The sequence below is a fragment of the Cokeromyces recurvatus genome (assembly GCF_025118155.1).
Source record: "Cokeromyces recurvatus strain NRRL 2243 chromosome Unknown BX663scaffold_53, whole genome shotgun sequence".
In the NCBI taxonomy this organism is placed as follows: Eukaryota; Fungi; Mucoromycota; class Mucoromycetes; order Mucorales; family Mucoraceae; genus Cokeromyces; species Cokeromyces recurvatus.
The window spans coordinates 79,901-97,669 of record NW_026251439.1 but is presented as its reverse complement, the minus strand read 5'-3'; the positions used below and the strand labels follow the sequence as shown (position 1 = coordinate 97,669).

At 28.8% G+C, this 17,769-nt stretch overlaps 8 protein-coding genes across 8 annotated transcripts; 1 reads left to right on the top strand and 7 right to left on the bottom strand.

Annotated features, from left to right (window-relative positions):
• Positions 1 to 123: 123 nt before the first annotated feature.
• Positions 124 to 1,685, bottom strand: BX663DRAFT_444709 (armadillo-type protein; the record flags this gene model as incomplete). The annotated part of the gene is made up of 6 exons (XM_051523638.1): positions 124 to 360; positions 428 to 577; positions 637 to 822; positions 903 to 1,121; positions 1,214 to 1,380; positions 1,460 to 1,685. 6 exons carry the CDS (start codon positions 1,683 to 1,685, stop codon positions 124 to 126), a joined length of 1,185 nt encoding a protein of 394 aa, XP_051377614.1.
• Positions 1,686 to 3,712: 2,027 nt separating this feature from the next.
• BX663DRAFT_527736 (uncharacterized protein) lies at positions 3,713 to 4,458 on the bottom strand. Its single transcript, XM_051530077.1, has 3 exons — positions 4,100 to 4,458; positions 3,902 to 3,989; positions 3,713 to 3,824 (listed from the first exon to the last, which is right to left on the bottom strand). The coding sequence occupies exons 2-3, from the start codon at positions 3,975 to 3,977 to the stop codon at positions 3,718 to 3,720; spliced, it is 183 nt and encodes a 60-aa protein (XP_051377613.1). The 5' UTR covers positions 3,978 to 3,989; positions 4,100 to 4,458; the 3' UTR covers positions 3,713 to 3,717.
• Positions 4,459 to 6,812: 2,354 nt separating this feature from the next.
• Positions 6,813 to 8,752, top strand: BX663DRAFT_444705 (UTP--glucose-1-phosphate uridylyltransferase family; the record flags this gene model as incomplete). Its single annotated transcript, XM_051523637.1, has 6 exons — positions 6,813 to 6,881; positions 6,988 to 7,083; positions 7,152 to 7,228; positions 7,336 to 7,546; positions 7,609 to 7,811; positions 7,891 to 8,752. 6 exons carry the CDS (start codon positions 6,813 to 6,815, stop codon positions 8,750 to 8,752), a joined length of 1,518 nt encoding a protein of 505 aa, XP_051377612.1.
• Positions 8,707 to 9,671, bottom strand: BX663DRAFT_538879 (uncharacterized protein). Its single transcript, XM_051530698.1, has 3 exons — positions 9,566 to 9,671; positions 9,380 to 9,480; positions 8,707 to 9,269 (listed from the first exon to the last, which is right to left on the bottom strand). The coding sequence occupies exons 1-3, from the start codon at positions 9,621 to 9,623 to the stop codon at positions 8,901 to 8,903; spliced, it is 528 nt and encodes a 175-aa protein (XP_051377611.1). The 5' UTR covers positions 9,624 to 9,671; the 3' UTR covers positions 8,707 to 8,900.
• Positions 9,672 to 9,690: 19 nt separating this feature from the next.
• On the bottom strand, positions 9,691 to 10,282 carry BX663DRAFT_527733 (Abscisic acid G-protein coupled receptor-domain-containing protein). The gene is made up of 2 exons (XM_051530076.1): positions 9,974 to 10,282; positions 9,691 to 9,907 (listed from the first exon to the last, which is right to left on the bottom strand). The coding sequence occupies exons 1-2, from the start codon at positions 10,243 to 10,245 to the stop codon at positions 9,715 to 9,717; spliced, it is 465 nt and encodes a 154-aa protein (XP_051377610.1). The 5' UTR covers positions 10,246 to 10,282; the 3' UTR covers positions 9,691 to 9,714.
• BX663DRAFT_527719 (uncharacterized protein) lies at positions 10,071 to 11,797 on the bottom strand. The gene is made up of 7 exons (XM_051530075.1): positions 11,530 to 11,797; positions 11,351 to 11,454; positions 11,164 to 11,268; positions 10,857 to 11,107; positions 10,724 to 10,796; positions 10,532 to 10,620; positions 10,071 to 10,471 (listed from the first exon to the last, which is right to left on the bottom strand). Exons 1-7 carry the CDS (start codon positions 11,775 to 11,777, stop codon positions 10,349 to 10,351), a joined length of 993 nt encoding a protein of 330 aa, XP_051377609.1. The 5' UTR covers positions 11,778 to 11,797; the 3' UTR covers positions 10,071 to 10,348.
• Positions 11,798 to 11,832: 35 nt separating this feature from the next.
• BX663DRAFT_584593 (Cullin binding-domain-containing protein) lies at positions 11,833 to 12,850 on the bottom strand (the record flags this gene model as incomplete). Its single annotated transcript, XM_051532229.1, has 6 exons — positions 11,833 to 11,981; positions 12,050 to 12,151; positions 12,209 to 12,287; positions 12,353 to 12,363; positions 12,598 to 12,682; positions 12,746 to 12,850. Coding segments are annotated over 6 exons (432 nt in total), but the record flags the coding sequence as incomplete, so codon positions are not given.
• Positions 12,851 to 15,487: 2,637 nt separating this feature from the next.
• On the bottom strand, positions 15,488 to 16,369 carry BX663DRAFT_527708 (uncharacterized protein). Its single transcript, XM_051530074.1, has 2 exons — positions 16,344 to 16,369; positions 15,488 to 16,272 (listed from the first exon to the last, which is right to left on the bottom strand). Exons 1-2 carry the CDS (start codon positions 16,351 to 16,353, stop codon positions 15,578 to 15,580), a joined length of 705 nt encoding a protein of 234 aa, XP_051377607.1. The 5' UTR covers positions 16,354 to 16,369; the 3' UTR covers positions 15,488 to 15,577.
• Between the last annotated feature and the right edge of the window lie 1,400 nt (positions 16,370 to 17,769).

Sequence of the window (17,769 nt, the reverse complement as noted above, 5' to 3'; positions counted from 1 at the left end):
TAAATACATATATTTATAATGAATAAATAAAAAAATAAAAAAAAAAACGTCCAAAGAAGAATAAGAAATACAATAATAACCCTTTATCAGGTATAATACACAATGACCAGAGAAAGAAGATGATCAAAGGTAAGGAAACGTGGTAGTAGTAGTAGTTGTAGTAGAGAATGAAGAAGAAGGAGAAGAAGAAGAAGCAAAATTGATATTATCATGATGATGAGCCATTAACGGATGAAGAGCTGAATTCGATTGTTGAAAATAATAGTCTTGCCTTTGATCTCTATTTATTTTCCCCTGTATACGTTTACAATAAGTCGTATTTCGAATAGCAAATAATAAAGGTCGAATACATTCTGCCAACTAGATTTTTTTTTTTTTTTTTTTTTTGGGTAAGTAGTTTTGCTATTATGACTATGATTAAACTAACCTTTTGAAATTGAACTTCTTCGGCAAAATCTAAAGCAGTTTGCACGACATAATTCGCATAAGAATCTTTTAAAAGCTTCTCTAATGGAGCTTTATTCACCATTTCCTCAATTAAATCACGACGAGTATCTTCTTCTGCTACACGAATACACTAAATGAGAAATAAATAAATAATATGTATTTATAGGCTTTGTATTATGTAAGAGGTACCTTTTCCATTACATTTGAACTGTATTTTTGAACAGAAAGACTACTGATATGACCAATAAATTGACGAATCAAGTTATCAGAGAACTCTGCATCACCTAATTCAAGTACATACTGAACAACATAATTACCGTAAGGGTCTTGAACTAATACCAAGGCATTACGAATAATCTCCTCCACTAATTGTTTCTATTCTAAACTATGTCACACACGTTTTTCTTTTCTTTTTTTTTTTTTCTTTTTCTCTTTTTCTTTCTCTTTTTCCTTACCTTTTGGTTTTCATTAGAATAATCAATACAACGTTGTAATACACAACAACCATGCCGATGAGTAGCTACTTCAATACAATTCTTACTAACCGCATCATAAATAAACTGTTTATCTTTAAAGGTTAAACGATGTAAACACTTTTGAATAACATGATTGCCATTAATATCTTTGATAAGAGTAACCACATTAGAAGATAAAGCCTCTCTTGTTTTATGAATCTAAAGTAAAAAAGAAAAAAAATGAATGAATAAACGGATTTTTTTTTTTTAATTATCCATGTTGCTTCTCTAATCTCTATCACTCATCTTACTTGTTCAGGAAGAATTAAAAATTCAATCATTCTTTGAACAGCTCTTGTACCATGCATATTTAATGAAATAGTCATAATGGAATTTGATACTTGTTCTACAAGCATTGTTCTTTGATGATCTGTGCAATACTCCATCATTTTTTGACACAAGTAATTACCAAAAGGATCTTTTTTATTACAAAGAAGTTAAAAAAAAAAAAAAAGATTGAATAAGATAATTCATTATTTGGATGGGGGTCAACTTACCTATCATAAGTTCAACAAAATGAGGAAAGATTTGATTAAATATAATATCTCTTTGTTCTGGCTTTTGTTCTTCTAATTTCTTTTGAAAGAATCGACATCCATATTGATCTTTAGATAATGTATAAATTTCATCTATAACATCTTCTAAACGTAAAAACGCAAATTTACTATTATCTTCAGTGATAGTAGTTGTAGTAGTAGTTGAACTACTCTGTTTAAATGTCATATTATAAGTCATGGAATTTTTTCTACTATTAGGTGAAGGAGGTTGACTCTGCTGCTGTTGTTGTTGCTGTTGCTGTTGCTGTTGCTGTTGCTGCTGTTGCTGTTGTTGTTGCTGTTGCTGCTGTTGCTGATGCTGCTGCTGTCTAACAAGATGAGATACGAATAAAGGATTTGATACTTGATAATAAGGAGTAGGATAAACCATATTAGATGAAGGATAATGTTGATTAGGGAGAGAAGGAAGAGGAAGAGGAGGAGGAGGAGCAGAAGCAGAAGCAGAAGAAGGAGGATGCTTATGAAAGAATTGAAGATGATCATCTAATCCTGTTGATGCTATTACACTACGTCTTGCAGATGAAGCTAAATCCGGATTTGAATAAGAAGGTGTAATTAAACGATTTCCTTTATCTGTTAATAACCTTGAACGAGGATGAAAAGGATCCAAAGAGAATTTATGACAATAAGGAGTCGTTACTCCTGACATTAAAAATGGTGATCTTGATGAAGATATTTGCCATTCTGAAAAGCGTCGATCTACCAATGAAGGTTGTTCATAAGCTGTGGTACTCTATTTATTATTTTCATTTAATTTACAAAAATGTGTATAAATTGTGTATATAAATAGAGTCTTACTAAATTGGGATAACTTTCGCGTCTTAATAAATGTTGTTGCTGTCGTTCTTGCTCTTCATAATGATTAAAGAAGGAACTATTATTATTTGAATAGAAAGCTAGTTTTATCATATTAGAATCAATTTTATATGTATAAATGTATCTATAAAATTCCCTAATAAAATGATTTTATTACATGAATGAAAGAGAGGTATATCATTTGGCTGAGGAGTAAATGGTGATTGGTCAGTAAAAAGACTACGAAAGGAAGTACTTTCAGGTCTCCTATATAGACTTTTGACATTAGAATTCTCTCTCCTTTTCTTTTTTTTTTTCTTTTTTTTTAAATAAAATAAAATAAAACAAATATGTATAATTATATATCATAAATGATGTGTTATGATTACTTTAAATTAGAAGAATCCATTGGATGTTGATCCATGATATCAAGAGTTGCAATATGATTATGAATATCTTGATCAAAGTCTTGTATTGTTGTATCAGAACATGAATTAAAATCAATACATTTTTGTTGTTCTTCTTTTAATATCATTTTCTTTTCTTTTAATTAATTAAAGAAAAAGAGAGAAAAAAAAAAAAAAAAGAGAAAAAAGGTAAAATGTTTATTTTATAAATATTTAAATTTTAAGGGGCAAAAATAATCTTTTTTATTTTTATTTATTTATTTTTATTTTTTTTTTATTTATTTTTTTTCATATATAAATATTAGCCTGTTTATACTTGAAAGAAACAGAGCTTAATTTTTAGTTGTAACTTCTTTAACCCTTCTTTTATATTTGCATATACAAAGGCAATTTTCATAATTTAATGTGTGTGTGTGTGTGTGTGTTTTTTTGTGATATATACATGTATATGTAAATATAATCGTTTTATAATATGCTAAGAAATCAAATTTAACCAAAATTGAATAAAATGTCGGGACATAAAAGAAGATTAAACCCTATTGGTAACAAGAATAATATTGTTCAGATAGTAAACTCAATCAAGGAAATAGTAATGATTACACTACTAATATGTATATATGCGTATGTGGGAGGAAAAGTGAATGAATATTTGCTCATAATATGATGATGCCAGTTAGATAGAAGAGAGAGAGAGAGAGAGAGGCAGAGTAGACTCTTTTATAGACAAAAGGACCTTACCCAGTAACATATAAATCAAGGATAGCTATAGTCAGAATAGGAGAATACTTCACGTGTATAAATTTTATTTAAAAGGAACAAAAAAAAAGGGGGGAAGCAAACATCTTTAATTGTTCCTGGAATTTAGAATAGGTTATGCATTTAAAAGACAATAGAATAAAATGCTGCTTTTGTCAACAAGTCTGTTGTGGAAGGTAAATTGAACAATTATATTATTATTAGAAGATAAGGTTGATTCTTAATGTAGATTCGTAGGGTCTATTGCTTTACACAGAATGAATAATAGCTTGTTTGAGAATAATTTACAAGCCAAGAGAGTATCTTGTTTCTAGATAAAACAATTTGACAATTTATATATTTGAGGTCTTGCAAAGTATAATTGAGAGTATAACTAATAAGGTATACATGTTATACAGTATTTGTCTCATTTTAGTTTACTTACTTGTTAAAATAGCCAAGTCATCTTTGAAATAAATACTATTTGATAAAAGAAGGTAGCTAAACAATGGTTTTTTCATCCGATCAAAAAGGTACATTTTATTTTGTTTACTAACAATATCATTTCTCTACACTGATCGTCTATCCTAATAATGGTAGCTACATTTATGTTCAAATACTAGAATCTAATCAATTTTTATAGCTATTAAATGACCCTTCTTGCTGCAACTATATTCTAATAACATTATATCCTTGACTTCTTTACCCTTCCCTTCCCCCCCTCTGAAGAAGCATATGCTTTAAATTTGTCCGTCCGTCTGTCTTTTTTTATTTATTTATTTCCTTTATATATTATATACTGTATACAGATTTGAGTAATAATAATACTAGTGTTTTACAATAAATGGTAGCCCTTAAAAAGATCTACCTGGTTATTGATTTCATTCTAGATAAATGGATGATTTAAATGAAGAATGTGCATCCATATTGACAGAGATATATACATCAAATAGTTTTTCTATGTTACTGATTTTAATATTCTATGTGTATATTAGTTTTCTCCCATCTATTATATCAAGAAAAGAGAAATGAAATAGATTATGGTTGTGTTTGATAATAAATTTTTTTCTTACTGCTAGATATCATTGGATGATGATATCTGATTTACCCCTTAAAACTTTATTGTATCAGATGCTGAGTATTAATATACATGCAAAAATTTAAGTTTAAAGCATCATAATGGGTAAAAATGATGATGACTATTACATGAAGTATTACGTACTTGTATGATTCTTATTTATACACTGTTTAAAATGTATACTTAATCAAGTATATAAATATATATCTTGTATATATATAGCTACAACCATCTTCTAATTATATCTTTTTAAAATCTAAATAGTTTGTTACTATATCATCATTATACTTACTACCATTACATCTTCTCAAGCTAATTATAATCTTTTTTTTTCTTCTTCTTTTTCAATCCTACAACTTGATATCAAATTAGTTTATACGAATACACACATTTATTTTATTTATTTATTGAAAGTTATCTAGTACAGAGAGATTTTTATATACATATATATATATATACCTGTAAACTTATTAAATACAATGTCCAAGCTTGAATAATGGTTCAAAACTTCAAATTATAATTATAGCTTCTACATAGGAAGCCATTATTAAATTTTACAACATGGTTCTATTTAATTGAGAGAATTCTATCTATATCTATACCTATTTTCATGGACCTGTTGTCTTGTATGCTTTTATATATTACATTATTGACCAATAAGAATAGTATAGTGGACATTTATTTTCCAAGTCTTCTTTCTTCGTACTTGTGTTGATAGTTAATCATCATCGTCTTTTCTATCGGAGTTCTAAATAATAATTTCACATAATGCACCACCACCCTTACCTCCTGCTCACACACACCCCAGCTTTTTGCTGTATCTTTATTATAAGTTCCTTTCTTTAGATGTCTCAAAAAAAATGACATTGTCCACTTTTATTTATTTATTTTTTTTGTCAAATAGTATAAGCCTATATACATATATGTATGTATGTATATATATTTAAATGTATATGCGTCTATTTTTTCAAGTAATATAGTAATAAAATTAAAGGGTTTAAAAAGCAACATAATTGACAGATTGTTGAGTAGAGGTTTTAACTCAGATACTTTAAGATGATTCTTTTTTTCTTTGTTTGAAAAGAAATAGAATACTTTCGACTTTCAGAGAAAAAAAAAAAGGGACGCTTTTATCCTTATAGATAAAATCGGTTAATTGAAAGGATATCTGCAAGACTGTCCTTATTCAACAACGCTAGTGATAATAAATAACAATCAATTTCATTTTTCTATGCTAACGCAAGCAAATAAATTACCCAAAAAACTGGGATTTGAAAAAAAAAAGAAAATCTTCCGCAAAGGAATAAGTAGTACAACTAATAAATTTTCTTTCTTTCTTTTTTTTTTTTTTTTTTTTTTTTTTTTTTTTTAAAATAAATGATATTTTAATTGCACCAAAGGAAGAAAGATGATTCGGAAAAAAATGTAATGTTATATTAACAAAATATTTGCTGCATGATTATAAACATCTTGAGTTCCATTTTAAGAAACAAAATCAGCTCCGGAGGAGGAAAGTAACAAACATGAGTTTTATTTAGTTCATATCTTGAAAGTGTTTCACAGGGGGAAAGATTTTATTGCTCATCAATCACTCACTCACTCACTCAATCACCCACTCATTCACTCACTCACTCACTTCTTTTGCTGAGAACCAAATAAATGACATAATAACGCATCTACAGCAACAACAGACCCTTTATTAGATTATGTTATCTTTTTCTCATTCATGTGATATATATGTATACATCTATAAAGTCTTGAAAGTGAATAATACGATTAAACTTTATTTTTTTTTTTTTTATATATACACAACTTGTTATAATTAAAAAAAGAAAATACAAAAATTTTCTATTTAAATGAACTACTACTACTGCTACTACTACTAAAAAAAAAAAGGGAAATAATACAGATGAGGTAATGATGATTTGGTATCTTTCATGTAACTAAAAAAAGTAATTGTTCCAATAAAACTTGATTATTTTAGTAGATCCGTGTCTATAATTTTGCATGACTTTTTTTTTTTTTGTTTATCGGAAACTTAAATTCTGTTGATGGGTTGCGGGGAAAAAATGATAAAGTTGGAATAAAAAAAAAATGGAGGACTTTCATTTCCTATTTTACATTAATAAGGGTCAATATTTATTAATATATAAATTTTTCATTTTCATTTTTTTTTTTTTTTATTTTCTCTCCTCTTTTGCTTCTTCTTCCCTTTTTTTTTTTACATTATTTCTCCGAATACATATACATAAATATATTTATAAATAACTAAATAAACATGTCTTATACTAGAAAGCCTTCTGCTGTCGGTAACGATCGTCATCATCCTCATACTCTTTCTACTCTTGTAAGTTAATACGCGTTATTTTTTATTTTTATTTTTTTGTTGCTTTGTTTTCCTGTATAAAACTTATACCTCTCTCTCTCTCTCTTTTTTTTTTATTCCATGTTAGGACTTTCAAGGCGCTAGTTCTGCTGCTGCCGCCAAGGCTATGAAATCTGAATTGGCCAAGTTGGCTACTCAAATTCAAAATGAAGAAGAACGAAAGGTAAATACATCATAGTCATAATTAAAGTAAAATAAAAAAAAGAATCTTATTGTTTTCTTTGACTTTAGTATTTTACTCAAGAAATGGATAGTTTTTATATGCTCTTTACTCGTTATTTAGATGAAAAGAGTAAAGGAAAAAAATTGTAAGTAGTGTTGTCCTTATTTCATTTTGTTGGGGAAAAAAAAGGGGGAGGGGGAAAAAGGAGGAAAAAAGAAAAAAAAAGAAATAGAAAATTAATTCTAGTTCTAGGGATTGGGAAAAGATCCAAACACCATCTTCCGAGCAAATTGTTCCTTATGCAAGTATTCCCGAAGTAACTGATAAGTCTGATCTTGAAAAATTGGCTGTCTTGAAATTAAATGGTGGTTTAGGTACTACAATGGGTTGCGTTGGTCCAAAGTCTGCTATTGAAGTACGTGATGGTATGACTTTCTTGGATTTAAGCGTTCGTCAAATTGAGGTAATTATTAGTATTCGTGTTTAATAAAGTTGCTGTAAATTAATTTTATTTTCTTTTGGTAGTACTTGAACAAGAAGAATGACGTTAGTGTTCCTTTCATTCTTATGAATTCCTTTAATACGGATGAAGATACAAAACGTATTGTTCAAAAGTATGCTACTCATAACGTGGATATCATTACTTTTAATCAAAGTCGTCATCCTCGTATTAACAAAGAATCCATGTTACCTGTTCCTCGTTCTCCTAATTCTCCTATTGAACAATGGTAAGTTGTCACATTGGATAATAACACTACTATGTGTATGTCTATATAAATAAACATGTATCATCTATATAATAAACAGGTATCCTCCAGGTCATGGTGACTTGTATGAATCTATTTATAACTCCGGTCTTCTTGATCAACTTATTGCCCAAGGTAAAGAATATTTGTTTGTCTCTAATGTGGATAACTTGGGTGCTACTGTGGACTTGAATATTCTTCATCACATGGTTGAATCGGATGCTGAATTCATTATGGAAGTCACTGATAAGACAAAGGCTGATATTAAGGGTGGTACTCTTGTAGACGATGATGGTCATATTCGTCTTTTGGAAATCGCTCAAGTACCCTCTGAACACGTTGAAGACTTCAAGTCAGTCAAGAAATTCAAAATCTTCAACACAAATAACTTGTGGATTAATTTAAAGGCTATTAAACGTGTCATGGATGAAGAAGCCATGGATCTTGAAATCATCGTGAATCACAAGACAACTCCTCAAGGTGAAAAGGTCATTCAACTTGAAACTGCTGTAGGTGCGGCTATCAAACATTTCAAGAATGCACATGGCGTTAACGTTCCTCGTGCTCGTTTCTTACCTGTCAAGTCAACCTCTGACCTTTTCTTGGTCACCTCCAATCTATATTCCCTTGTTCATGGTCGTTTAGTCGTTAACCCTGATCGTATGTTCAATAATGTTCCTTTAGTCAAGTTGGGTGATCATTTCAAGAAGGTCAATGATTTCTTGACACGTTTCAAAAAGATTCCACATATTTTGGAACTTGATCATTTAACTGTAACAGGTGATGTTTGCTTTGGTTCCAATGTTGAACTTCGTGGTACGGTTATCATTGTAGCTAATCATGGTGAACATATTGATATTCCTTCTGGTACTGTTTTGGAAAATAAGGTTGTTACTGGTTGTTTGCGTATTCTTGATCATTAAAGCCCTATTCCCCTCTCTCTCTCTCTTTCTTTCCCTTCACCCACCCCACTTTTTTTTTTCTTTTTCTTTTCTTTTTTCCCTTTTGTATTTCATTTTGATGTGCATTACATATATATAAAAATAAACAATTATTTACAATTCCGTTTTATTACGTAGATTTTTGTATTTTTTCAAGTAAAACATCCATTTGAGCAGCCATGTTAGGTTGGCCTGTTTTAGTTTTAGACAGCATCTTGCCACGCTGTTCTCTTCTTTTCTTATAATACGCTTTTGTTTCCTTCTTTCTTTCTTCTAATTCTCTTAAACGTTTCTTTCTTTCTTCTTCTGTCTCTTTCTTGCGTCTTTCTCTCTCTTCAATTTGTGTTTTAAACGGATTTGGTTTCTTTCGTTTTTCAGCCTTTCCTTCCTCTTCTGACGAGGATTCAAGTTCAACTTCTTCTTGCTCTGGTTCAAATGTGGGTCTTTCTAATTCAACTACATTACCGTCTTTATCAATCGTACGTTCTGCACCAAAAATCTAACAAGAAAAAAGTAATAATGATGAATGAATGAACAAAAAGAAGAAAAAACCTCAAGTCTTTCACTCCCCCATCCCCCCTTTTTTTTATTTTACTTGTATGGGCTTACTTCTTTCACATAATCAGGTGTATCATCTTGAGCATCTTTGGTTTTATAATATTGACTTTTGATTTGTGCTTTATGGATTAATTCTCGTTTTTTTTGAAGTTCTAAGAAAATAAATATTCTTCCTAATTAGATCTCTCTCTCTCTCTCTACATGTATTCCTGTTTTTTCTATTTTTTTCTATTTTACGTTTTCTTTGTAATGGTGTTAATGGCTTTTTATTTCTCTTTTTAATCGGCGGCACCATGATAAATGTATAATAAAAAAAGAGGTATATAAAAAAAAAAAAAAAAAACAGTCTAAAAAAAAAAAAAAATTCATGCGAGAGGATAGGGTTCTTATAAGCCACCATTTTCAAAAGTGTATAATTCAACATCTTTAAAATCATGAATCATACTTTTAGCATCGTGAGTAACGTACATGACATTAATGATGATAAAAGATATAAATGAAGATATAATAAATATAATATCAGACCATCGTTTAAAATAATCAAATTCAATTGACCGTAAAGAGGATGAAATTAAAAATCTAATTCCATAAAAAAAAAACTCTGTTAAACAGAAGAGTCTATCCAATTCATGTCTTATTTATTACCTATATTCTGGAGGTAGGTTGAACTGCATCATCAATACTGAACTAATAAAATAGATTCCCATTAAATAAGTAATAAAAAGTAAAATAGGATAACTACATGTCGTTGTTCTCCTTTGTTTGTTGTTGTTGATATGAAATCGTAATACTATCTTTGTCAAAAGACTTAAAAATCCTTTAACAGAACTGAAGACAATAATGCCTGCAAACCAAAAACTAAGTTGTTGTGACCAATAAGTGGCATTAAATACTTTCTCGTTATCAAAATGACTCATCCAAATAGACAAAATATGAGTAATTGGATCAGAAGAACTTGTTGTTCGTTGAAAGATAACATTGAATAATGTCTAACATGAATAAGATGTATATACATATAAACTACTTGCTTGTTTTAATTAAAATACTTACTATCAATAGTCTGTAGATACAATAGATGGCAAATACTTTCTCTATAAATCCCCAGATTTGTCCTTTCCAAGTTGAATTAAATTGAATTTTAACCTATTCTATGTTTAATAAATATGATAATAATAATATGCATCTAATTCTATGTTGACGTACTCTACTATGTTCTAATTCATTCAAATCAGACTTCATATTTCTAGTCAACTCTTCTAATTGTTCTATCTCGGTTTGCAGGAGACGTATTTCTATCCTTTTGTATTACATTAATCAAGTCTTTTTTTTTTTTTTTTTTTTTTTTTTTTTTTTTTTTTTTTTTTTTTTTTTATTCCAATCTATGCTTATTACTACCTTTCTTTTCTGAGGTTGTATCAGAACTCAAAGAGGACATGATACGATGTATAAAAAAAGTAGATGAAGAACTCTAATCAATTAATTAATGTGCGGGAGGAATTACAACATTCTTTCCTAAAGTTATACATACATTATCTTCTGATGGTTGATTTATTATTAACTGGTTTAATAATTCTCGTCTTTCTTGAATTATTTTTTCAGTTTGATGATAAACATGTTCAGCTATCTTGTAATCATGTTCACTCACATGTCTTTTATATGCCAATAGAATCGTCCATGGTTTATTCACTACACCAAATCCAGACAAGATGGAAATCAATGTAATACCAATACAACATGTTTGAATAATACTACTTGATTCAATCCAGGATATAATACTAACTATTATTATTATTAATTCATGTATTTTATAAACAAACAGTTTTTTTTTTCTTTACCATATTTTTGCTTATTATCATTTCCACCACCCAATTTATAAAAGAAATAAAGATAAATAGACAATAGACATGTTGACAAATAAATAGACGGTTTCAATTTCCAACCTTTAAATGAATTGAATATGTCATTATTTTCCAACTTGTAAAAGTTGTTTCCCTCCCTTACGCCTCTCTTCCTTTTATTTACCTCTTGTCATGTATAAAAATGTGTATAGTTGAAACCAAGGAATGATGATAATAACAAGAAATAATAACACTGTCATATTCACTTTCCAATAATAATACCGAATGCTTTATATTATAAGAACTTATTATTAGCTTCATAGCATAGCCATAGACTACTTTTTGTATTTGTAGTTCACTTACTTTTTTGAAAATAATTGAATTATTTCACTAAAGATTAATAAAAATAATGTACAAGAACAACTAAAGGTCAAGGAGAATAAAAGTCGTGGTAATAGAGTCGATAAAGAAGAAGAGCGAATCAAGTAATTAACAGATTTATTCCGATTGTTGTCATTGAATACTAATTGAGTTATTTTAGTTGAACCTATTATAAATAAAGTAATTTGTATAGAAATAAGGATGCAATTATTTAGAATGATGGATGACATTAGATAAAGGAAAAAAAAAAGAAAAAGAAAAGAAAGAATAGTAGTCAATAATAACAACGTTGAATATTTATTTGTTTATTTTGCATAAAAATGCTTTTATTGGACAACACAATTGCTATTATTATTATTATTCTATACATAATATCTACATCCATCATGCTTGGTTTTGTCTCCATTCTACATAATCATCAAATAGTACAGGCCCTATTATATTTTAATCAACAAGAAAGATGAATAAGGTGTAATGTATTACATAATCATTTTATACGTACATGAGGATGTACTATCATAATTATCAAGGTCTTTAGGTATAGATTTACAAAAGTCTAATAAACTTGACCATTGATCTTTATTAATGACCTTTACTGGTTTTACTGTCTATGAGAGAAAAGGATGAATGATCTATAATTTGAACTACAAGACTATTAAACTTACTTCAATGAATTCAATAAAGGATTCAATAATTGGATATTGATCTTCTAATAAAAGATGCCAAAGAGCAATAGCCGTCTATAAAATGATAAAGTATATGTAATTATATACATACATACATGTATATAAGTATAAATATAGACAGACAGACTTCCTTTATGATTGGTGTAACTTATTTACCTCAATATCCATACTCTTTTGTCCAGTTGATTTCACATAGTTAAAAGTAAAAAGATACAACTGTTTAAATTTCTCAGTGTTTTTATCTATAACTTCTTTTTCCCAATCTATTAATACTTGTTTCAACTTTTCCTTTGTTCCTATACTAATTGAATAAAATAAATGAATGAATTATCATGTATTTTAAAAGACGTATTTTACTCATAACTTTCCATGCCCTTTATCCATTCTTCTTTAGTGAAATATCCCATACGACTTGCATTGAACTTCCAACCAACAATAAGAGGTAGTGCCTATTATACAAGTTAGTGTCTTTCTTCTTTTTTTTTAACTGAAAAACAAAATAAAATACTGACACTTTCTAATGACACGTCTAGATCTGTAAAAAATGCTTGACAGCCATCAGGTGTTATTAGGTCTGGATCATCTGCATCTTTATATTGCTGAAACCATTTCTGACGATTTTCTATATTTAATCGTTTCTAATTATTAAAAAATAAAAATAGAACTTTCCCTTAATGTACATGTGTGCATATATTTTAATAGTTTTTTTTTTTTACTTGAGCTGTACTATTAAAGTATTTAATGGATTGAAAAAAAAAAAAATAAAGGGAAGAATTATAAATCTGTCTCTCTTTCTCTCTCTCTCTCTTTTTTTTTTCTTTGTTTTGTTTAATTCAATATTTACGATTCTTTCTTGTGTTGAATTTTTATTTTCCTTGGAATCATTGTATTAGCTGCTGTAGTTGCTTTACGTTTAGGTGGCATTAAGAATGAAAAAAAAAAAAAAAAATTTGGTAATGAAAAAAAAAAAAAAAAAAATGCGACGTATGCCCTTAAATACTTGTAGATTAAAATTTTAAATACAGCAGCTTTAGATATTCATTTGATTGTTTGTTGTAGTAGTAGTAGTAGCAGCAGCAGCATAATAAACATATTGTAATACAAAATAAGAAATAATATTTTAATGCATCTGTGAAGATAAAATTTACTTTTTAAAAGAGGGCATACAATTTAATTCTATTTCATTTCGGTGTTTTTTTTTTTTTTTTTTTTTTTTTTTTTTTTTTTTTTTTTTAGCTTTGCTACAATATAGTAGAATCATGACAATTGCCACAGTAAACGTTGTATAAGCACGTCAACAAAATTATATAGATATTTCTTCTTTATCTATTAAAGTCATATTTAGTCAACGTTAGTATATTATTAATTAAAATAAATACACAGTAAGTATTCAGTGAGGTAAATATTGTATCAATAAACTCCTAGTGTTTCAGCAGTATTTTGGCCTCTTATTATTTAATTGTCTGTTATGTACATGAACAGTCCCTTGTTTTTAATATTGACTGACATAAATATGAATGTGTTGTAAACTCTGCGTTAGTGGCTGTGCTAAAACTATCCAGTTTTAGTCTTGATGAAACCAAATGCATCTGCTTTTGATAGGATAGAGTCTTTGTCTGTACTATTGTAAATTGGTTGAACGTTTGTCCTATTCAGCATAAACTCCTTTTGATTCTCTACTAAAATCAGTATTGTCCATCAATGACTGATGGCACAGTTTTGAAACGATTGATATAGTTTGTCCTCAAATCATCAGATATCTCAAAGCGCCTTCTTTCTCTGGCTCACCAAGATTCTAGAATACTAAATAGTCCTTTAGACATTGCTTCCTAATCGCTGACATAATAAATCATCGCTCCGTTGATACAAGTGACGAAGCCCTTTAGTGTGATTGAATTGAATATTATTTCTCTACTATCGTTCATTTCATTTTGTTGCAGAGGATAATTCTGTATTGTTCAATTGTCCTTCAAGAAGAGTTCTAAAAGTCAATTTCGATCTTCCAACATTACTTTCAGATTGGCTTATAAGACGTGTTTGTCGGTTGAACCTTCGTTTGTTCTTCTTTTCAAATTTTTTCCTTCGTCCTATTTGTCCTTATAAAGTGCCTTTAAACTGTTTCTTGACAGATAGTGTCTCCAGCAGATAAAGTTCTACTTTTGAGGCATAGTTTTAGATCTGTGGATGTCTACAAAGACACAAGAAAATTAAATAGAGAAGCATTGAATAAATTTGTCAAAACAGGATTGAAAGCTTGCTGATTTAGCTCTTCCTGACATGAATTCAACCTCAATCAAATCCTCAACGTTTGACCATTTAGACAGAAGAATAATGGTTATGATTGTATTGATTTTGTACTTTCTACAACGCCTTGTAGAGAGCATGAAGTCTGACAACTTTTCCTTGAAGATTGGCTATTTCATTTTTAAGCGGTCTAAAAAAGAGTGCAAATATATTTTTTACGAAAAAGAAGTAAATGAATAAAAAATAAAAAGAAGCGCAACTTTCTCAATAATTTAAGATTGTGAAAATACATTTTTTCTTCAAAAAAATGGTGTAACGAAGTATTTATACTTGCCCAGCTTTATGCTTTATTAAACAACATATGATGCATTTTGTATGTATGTGCTTCACTTTTAATTTATTATTATACATAATTTTTTGCCTTTGATGTTATACTATTTTATGATATGATACGATATGATATAAAATATATACATATATATATAAAAAAGATAGTTACATAAAATATTATTGTACCTTTTTTTTTCTGAAGTCAGTTAATACAGCAAAAAAAAAAAAAAATCATTAAATAAAGAATGAAAAAGTCTATGGTAAAAAAATACTTATTATGTGAATTCTAAAGCCTATCATTTATTACCCATTTGATATACTTTTTATCTATTGACTGTAAATATCCTTCATACAATAATACATTATTGAATCTGTCTGTATTTTTGTATGTACGTGCTTCTTTTTTTTTTTTTTTGAACATATAAAAACACTGTTGAGTTTAGTATTGGAAGCAATAATTTGAATGAAATGCTTGTTTCTATCATTTTGAAATAAGAATAATAATATATGCATTGTTTGGACTTTTTTTTATAGTTATAATATAAAAATAAAGAAAGCAATATACAAAAAAAATTTATTAAAAAAAATATATACAAGAATATTATTTACAAGGAAAGTTTTTTTTTTTTTTTTTTTTTTTTTTTTTTTTATATATATACAATATTTACAATGAAAGGTTTTTTTTATATATATACATTATTTACAAGGATGTCCTGGCCATGAGTATTTTATCAGCTTCCCCTCGCTGAACTTCGAAGGCTACCACCGGCTTAGAAGTCACCGTAGATTATTCCTTCCATAAGATCGTCGCCAGTGGTAGCCAAGGCCATCCCCTCAAAGTGTTCACAGAGGAGATCAACAGGATCGTCGACCTCCATGGAGTCATAGTCCAAGTCCATTAAGTCGGACTCCATGGAGGCCTGAGAGGATGGCAAAGAGTAGGAGAACATATCATCAACGAGAGGAGCAGATTCTTCTTCTGGTAAGAGCCAGGACACCCAACTTTCATTATCGTCGTCCTCCCAAGTAAAGGGAGGACAGACCCAAGCAGCAGCACCAGCACCAAAATCTTCATCACTCTCCTCTTCCACACCAGGGAGAGGAGGTGACCAACGGGCCACAGCATCTTCAGCTGCCATCATGGCAGCCACAAAACCACCAACACCAGCAACACCACCACCACCACGAACAGAAGACACCTCTTCTTCTTCATCGCCGACACCGACACCAAAACCAACACCAACACTAGCACCAAACAAACCAGCATCACCGCTGGGGGACGAACTTGATGAAACAGCAAGTAGACCAGCTACTGCATCGGAATCATCACTACTGGCCTGCCAGGTAGTGAGAGGAGGAGAGAGAGAAAAGGAAGCGAAAGCATAGGACACCGCTGTTGAAGCGGCGTAGAAAATTGTTGAAGCTGCTGTTGAAGCAGCTGAGGCAGCAGAGGAGCGCGAAAAGACTAATTTTTATAAAATAAAGTATCAATTTAAAATCACAGCTATCATATCCAATATAATATACTATACTTACAGTTAAACATTTTAATAAAATAATTTAATCTATGAAGAAAAAAAAAAGGGGTGAAATAGAAATAAAATAATTGATTTTATTAACTTTTTCATTTAGTAAAAAAAAATGTGACAAGTTTTTGTTTAAAAGAAAACAGGAGTAAAGTCTTTTTTTTTTTTTTGTTAAAAGATAAGAAAAAAAAAAGGCATCGCGTACAATTTTCCTTTTTGAGATCAATTTAATTACATGTTTTCAAAAAAACTATATCTTTTTTTCATATGCAAAATAATAGTTAAAAAAGTGGGGGAATAAGAACCAATTAAATAAAATTTCCTTTTTGAGCGTATCTTTTTTTTTTAGATGTGTAAATTTAAGGGGTAAAACTAACGATTTGGAAACTTTTTTTTTTTGAATTGAATGAAAAAAAAAAAAAAGATATATATGAAATTAAGTTGTACCTTTTTTTTTGAAGTCAGTTAATGCAGCAGAAGAAAATTAAAGTTCAGTAAAAAAATGTGCCATGCTTTTGTCAAAAAAAAACAGGAGTACAGTCTTTTTTTTTGGCCAAGAGTAGAAAAAAAATGTGTAACGTACGATTTTTCTTTTTGAGATTCATTTGATTACACGTTTTCAAAAAAAAAATATATATCTTTTCTTCACATACAAAATAATAGTTAAGAAAATGAGAGAATAAGAACTAATTAATTAAATGGTAATTTCCTTTTTGAGTGAGTCTTTTTTTTATATGTATGAATTTGTATGAGTTTGTATGAGTTTAAGGGGTAAAAAAAGACTAATACTTTAAATACGTTTTTTTTCTTTTGAAAAAAAAAGGGTGTAACAAAGAAGTTTTTACACTTGCCCAATTTTATACTTTAACTAACTCTTCATATCAAACTCTTCATATCAAATTACATCATTAAACACCATATAAGGCATTTTGCTTCTAATTTTGTATTTGGTTTACTTTGTATTTATTATTATATGTAATTTATTATTATACGTAATTTTTTTTCTTTGATTTTGTACTATTTTATGATATAATATAAAGTGTAAAATGTAAAGTGTAAAAAAAAAAAAAATGAATGATTAGCACTAATGTGAGCCAACATGTATCTTTTTACTACTATTTTGGAATGGTTTTTCCTCTTAAAAAAATATATACACATAAAATCAAATTGTACCTTTTTTTTGGAGTCAGTTAATGCAACAGAAGGAAATTAAAGTTCAGCTCTAAAAAAAAAAAAAAAAAACTTGCGCAGACAACCTTTTGAATTTATGGGTTGACTTAAACATGTTAACCTATATAATGTTTGACTGCCTAAAATTATATGAATAAATTATTTTACACACAAATAATAATATATGCTGTCCAATTTGACAACAGCATAGACGAGATAATGATAAAGAATTTTATTTATTGATTTGTAAATAATGGTATATATAG

Bases quoted from the DNA above. Each gene is read 5' to 3' on its own strand.
- BX663DRAFT_527736 (XM_051530077.1), bottom strand. From the start codon at position 3,977: ATGAAAAAACCATTGTTTAGCTACCTTCTTTTATCAAATAGTATTTAT. The intron at 3,825-3,901 runs GTAAGTAAACTA...ATACTTTGCAAG, and splicing joins TGACTTGGCTATTTTAACAA to ACCTCAAATATATAAATTGT.
- BX663DRAFT_538879 (XM_051530698.1), bottom strand. From the start codon at position 9,623: ATGGTGCCGCCGATTAAAAAGAGAAATAAAAAGCCATTAACACCATTA. The intron at 9,481-9,565 runs GTAAAATAGAAA...TTATTTTCTTAG, and splicing joins AACACCATTACAAAGAAAAC to AACTTCAAAAAAAACGAGAA. The intron at 9,270-9,379 runs GTAAGCCCATAC...TTTTCTTGTTAG, and splicing joins CACCTGATTATGTGAAAGAA to ATTTTTGGTGCAGAACGTAC.
- BX663DRAFT_527733 (XM_051530076.1), bottom strand. From the start codon at position 10,245: ATGAGTCATTTTGATAACGAGAAAGTATTTAATGCCACTTATTGGTCA. The intron at 9,908-9,973 runs GTAATAAATAAG...TTATGGAATTAG, and splicing joins AACCTACCTCCAGAATATAG to ATTTTTAATTTCATCCTCTT.
- BX663DRAFT_527719 (XM_051530075.1), bottom strand. From the start codon at position 11,777: ATGTCATCCATCATTCTAAATAATTGCATCCTTATTTCTATACAAATT. The intron at 11,269-11,350 runs GTAAATAAAAGG...ATTCATTTAAAG, and splicing joins ATTTTTATACATGACAAGAG to GTTGGAAATTGAAACCGTCT. The intron at 10,797-10,856 runs GTATGTATAACT...TTAATTGATTAG, and splicing joins ATCAACCATCAGAAGATAAT to AGTTCTTCATCTACTTTTTT.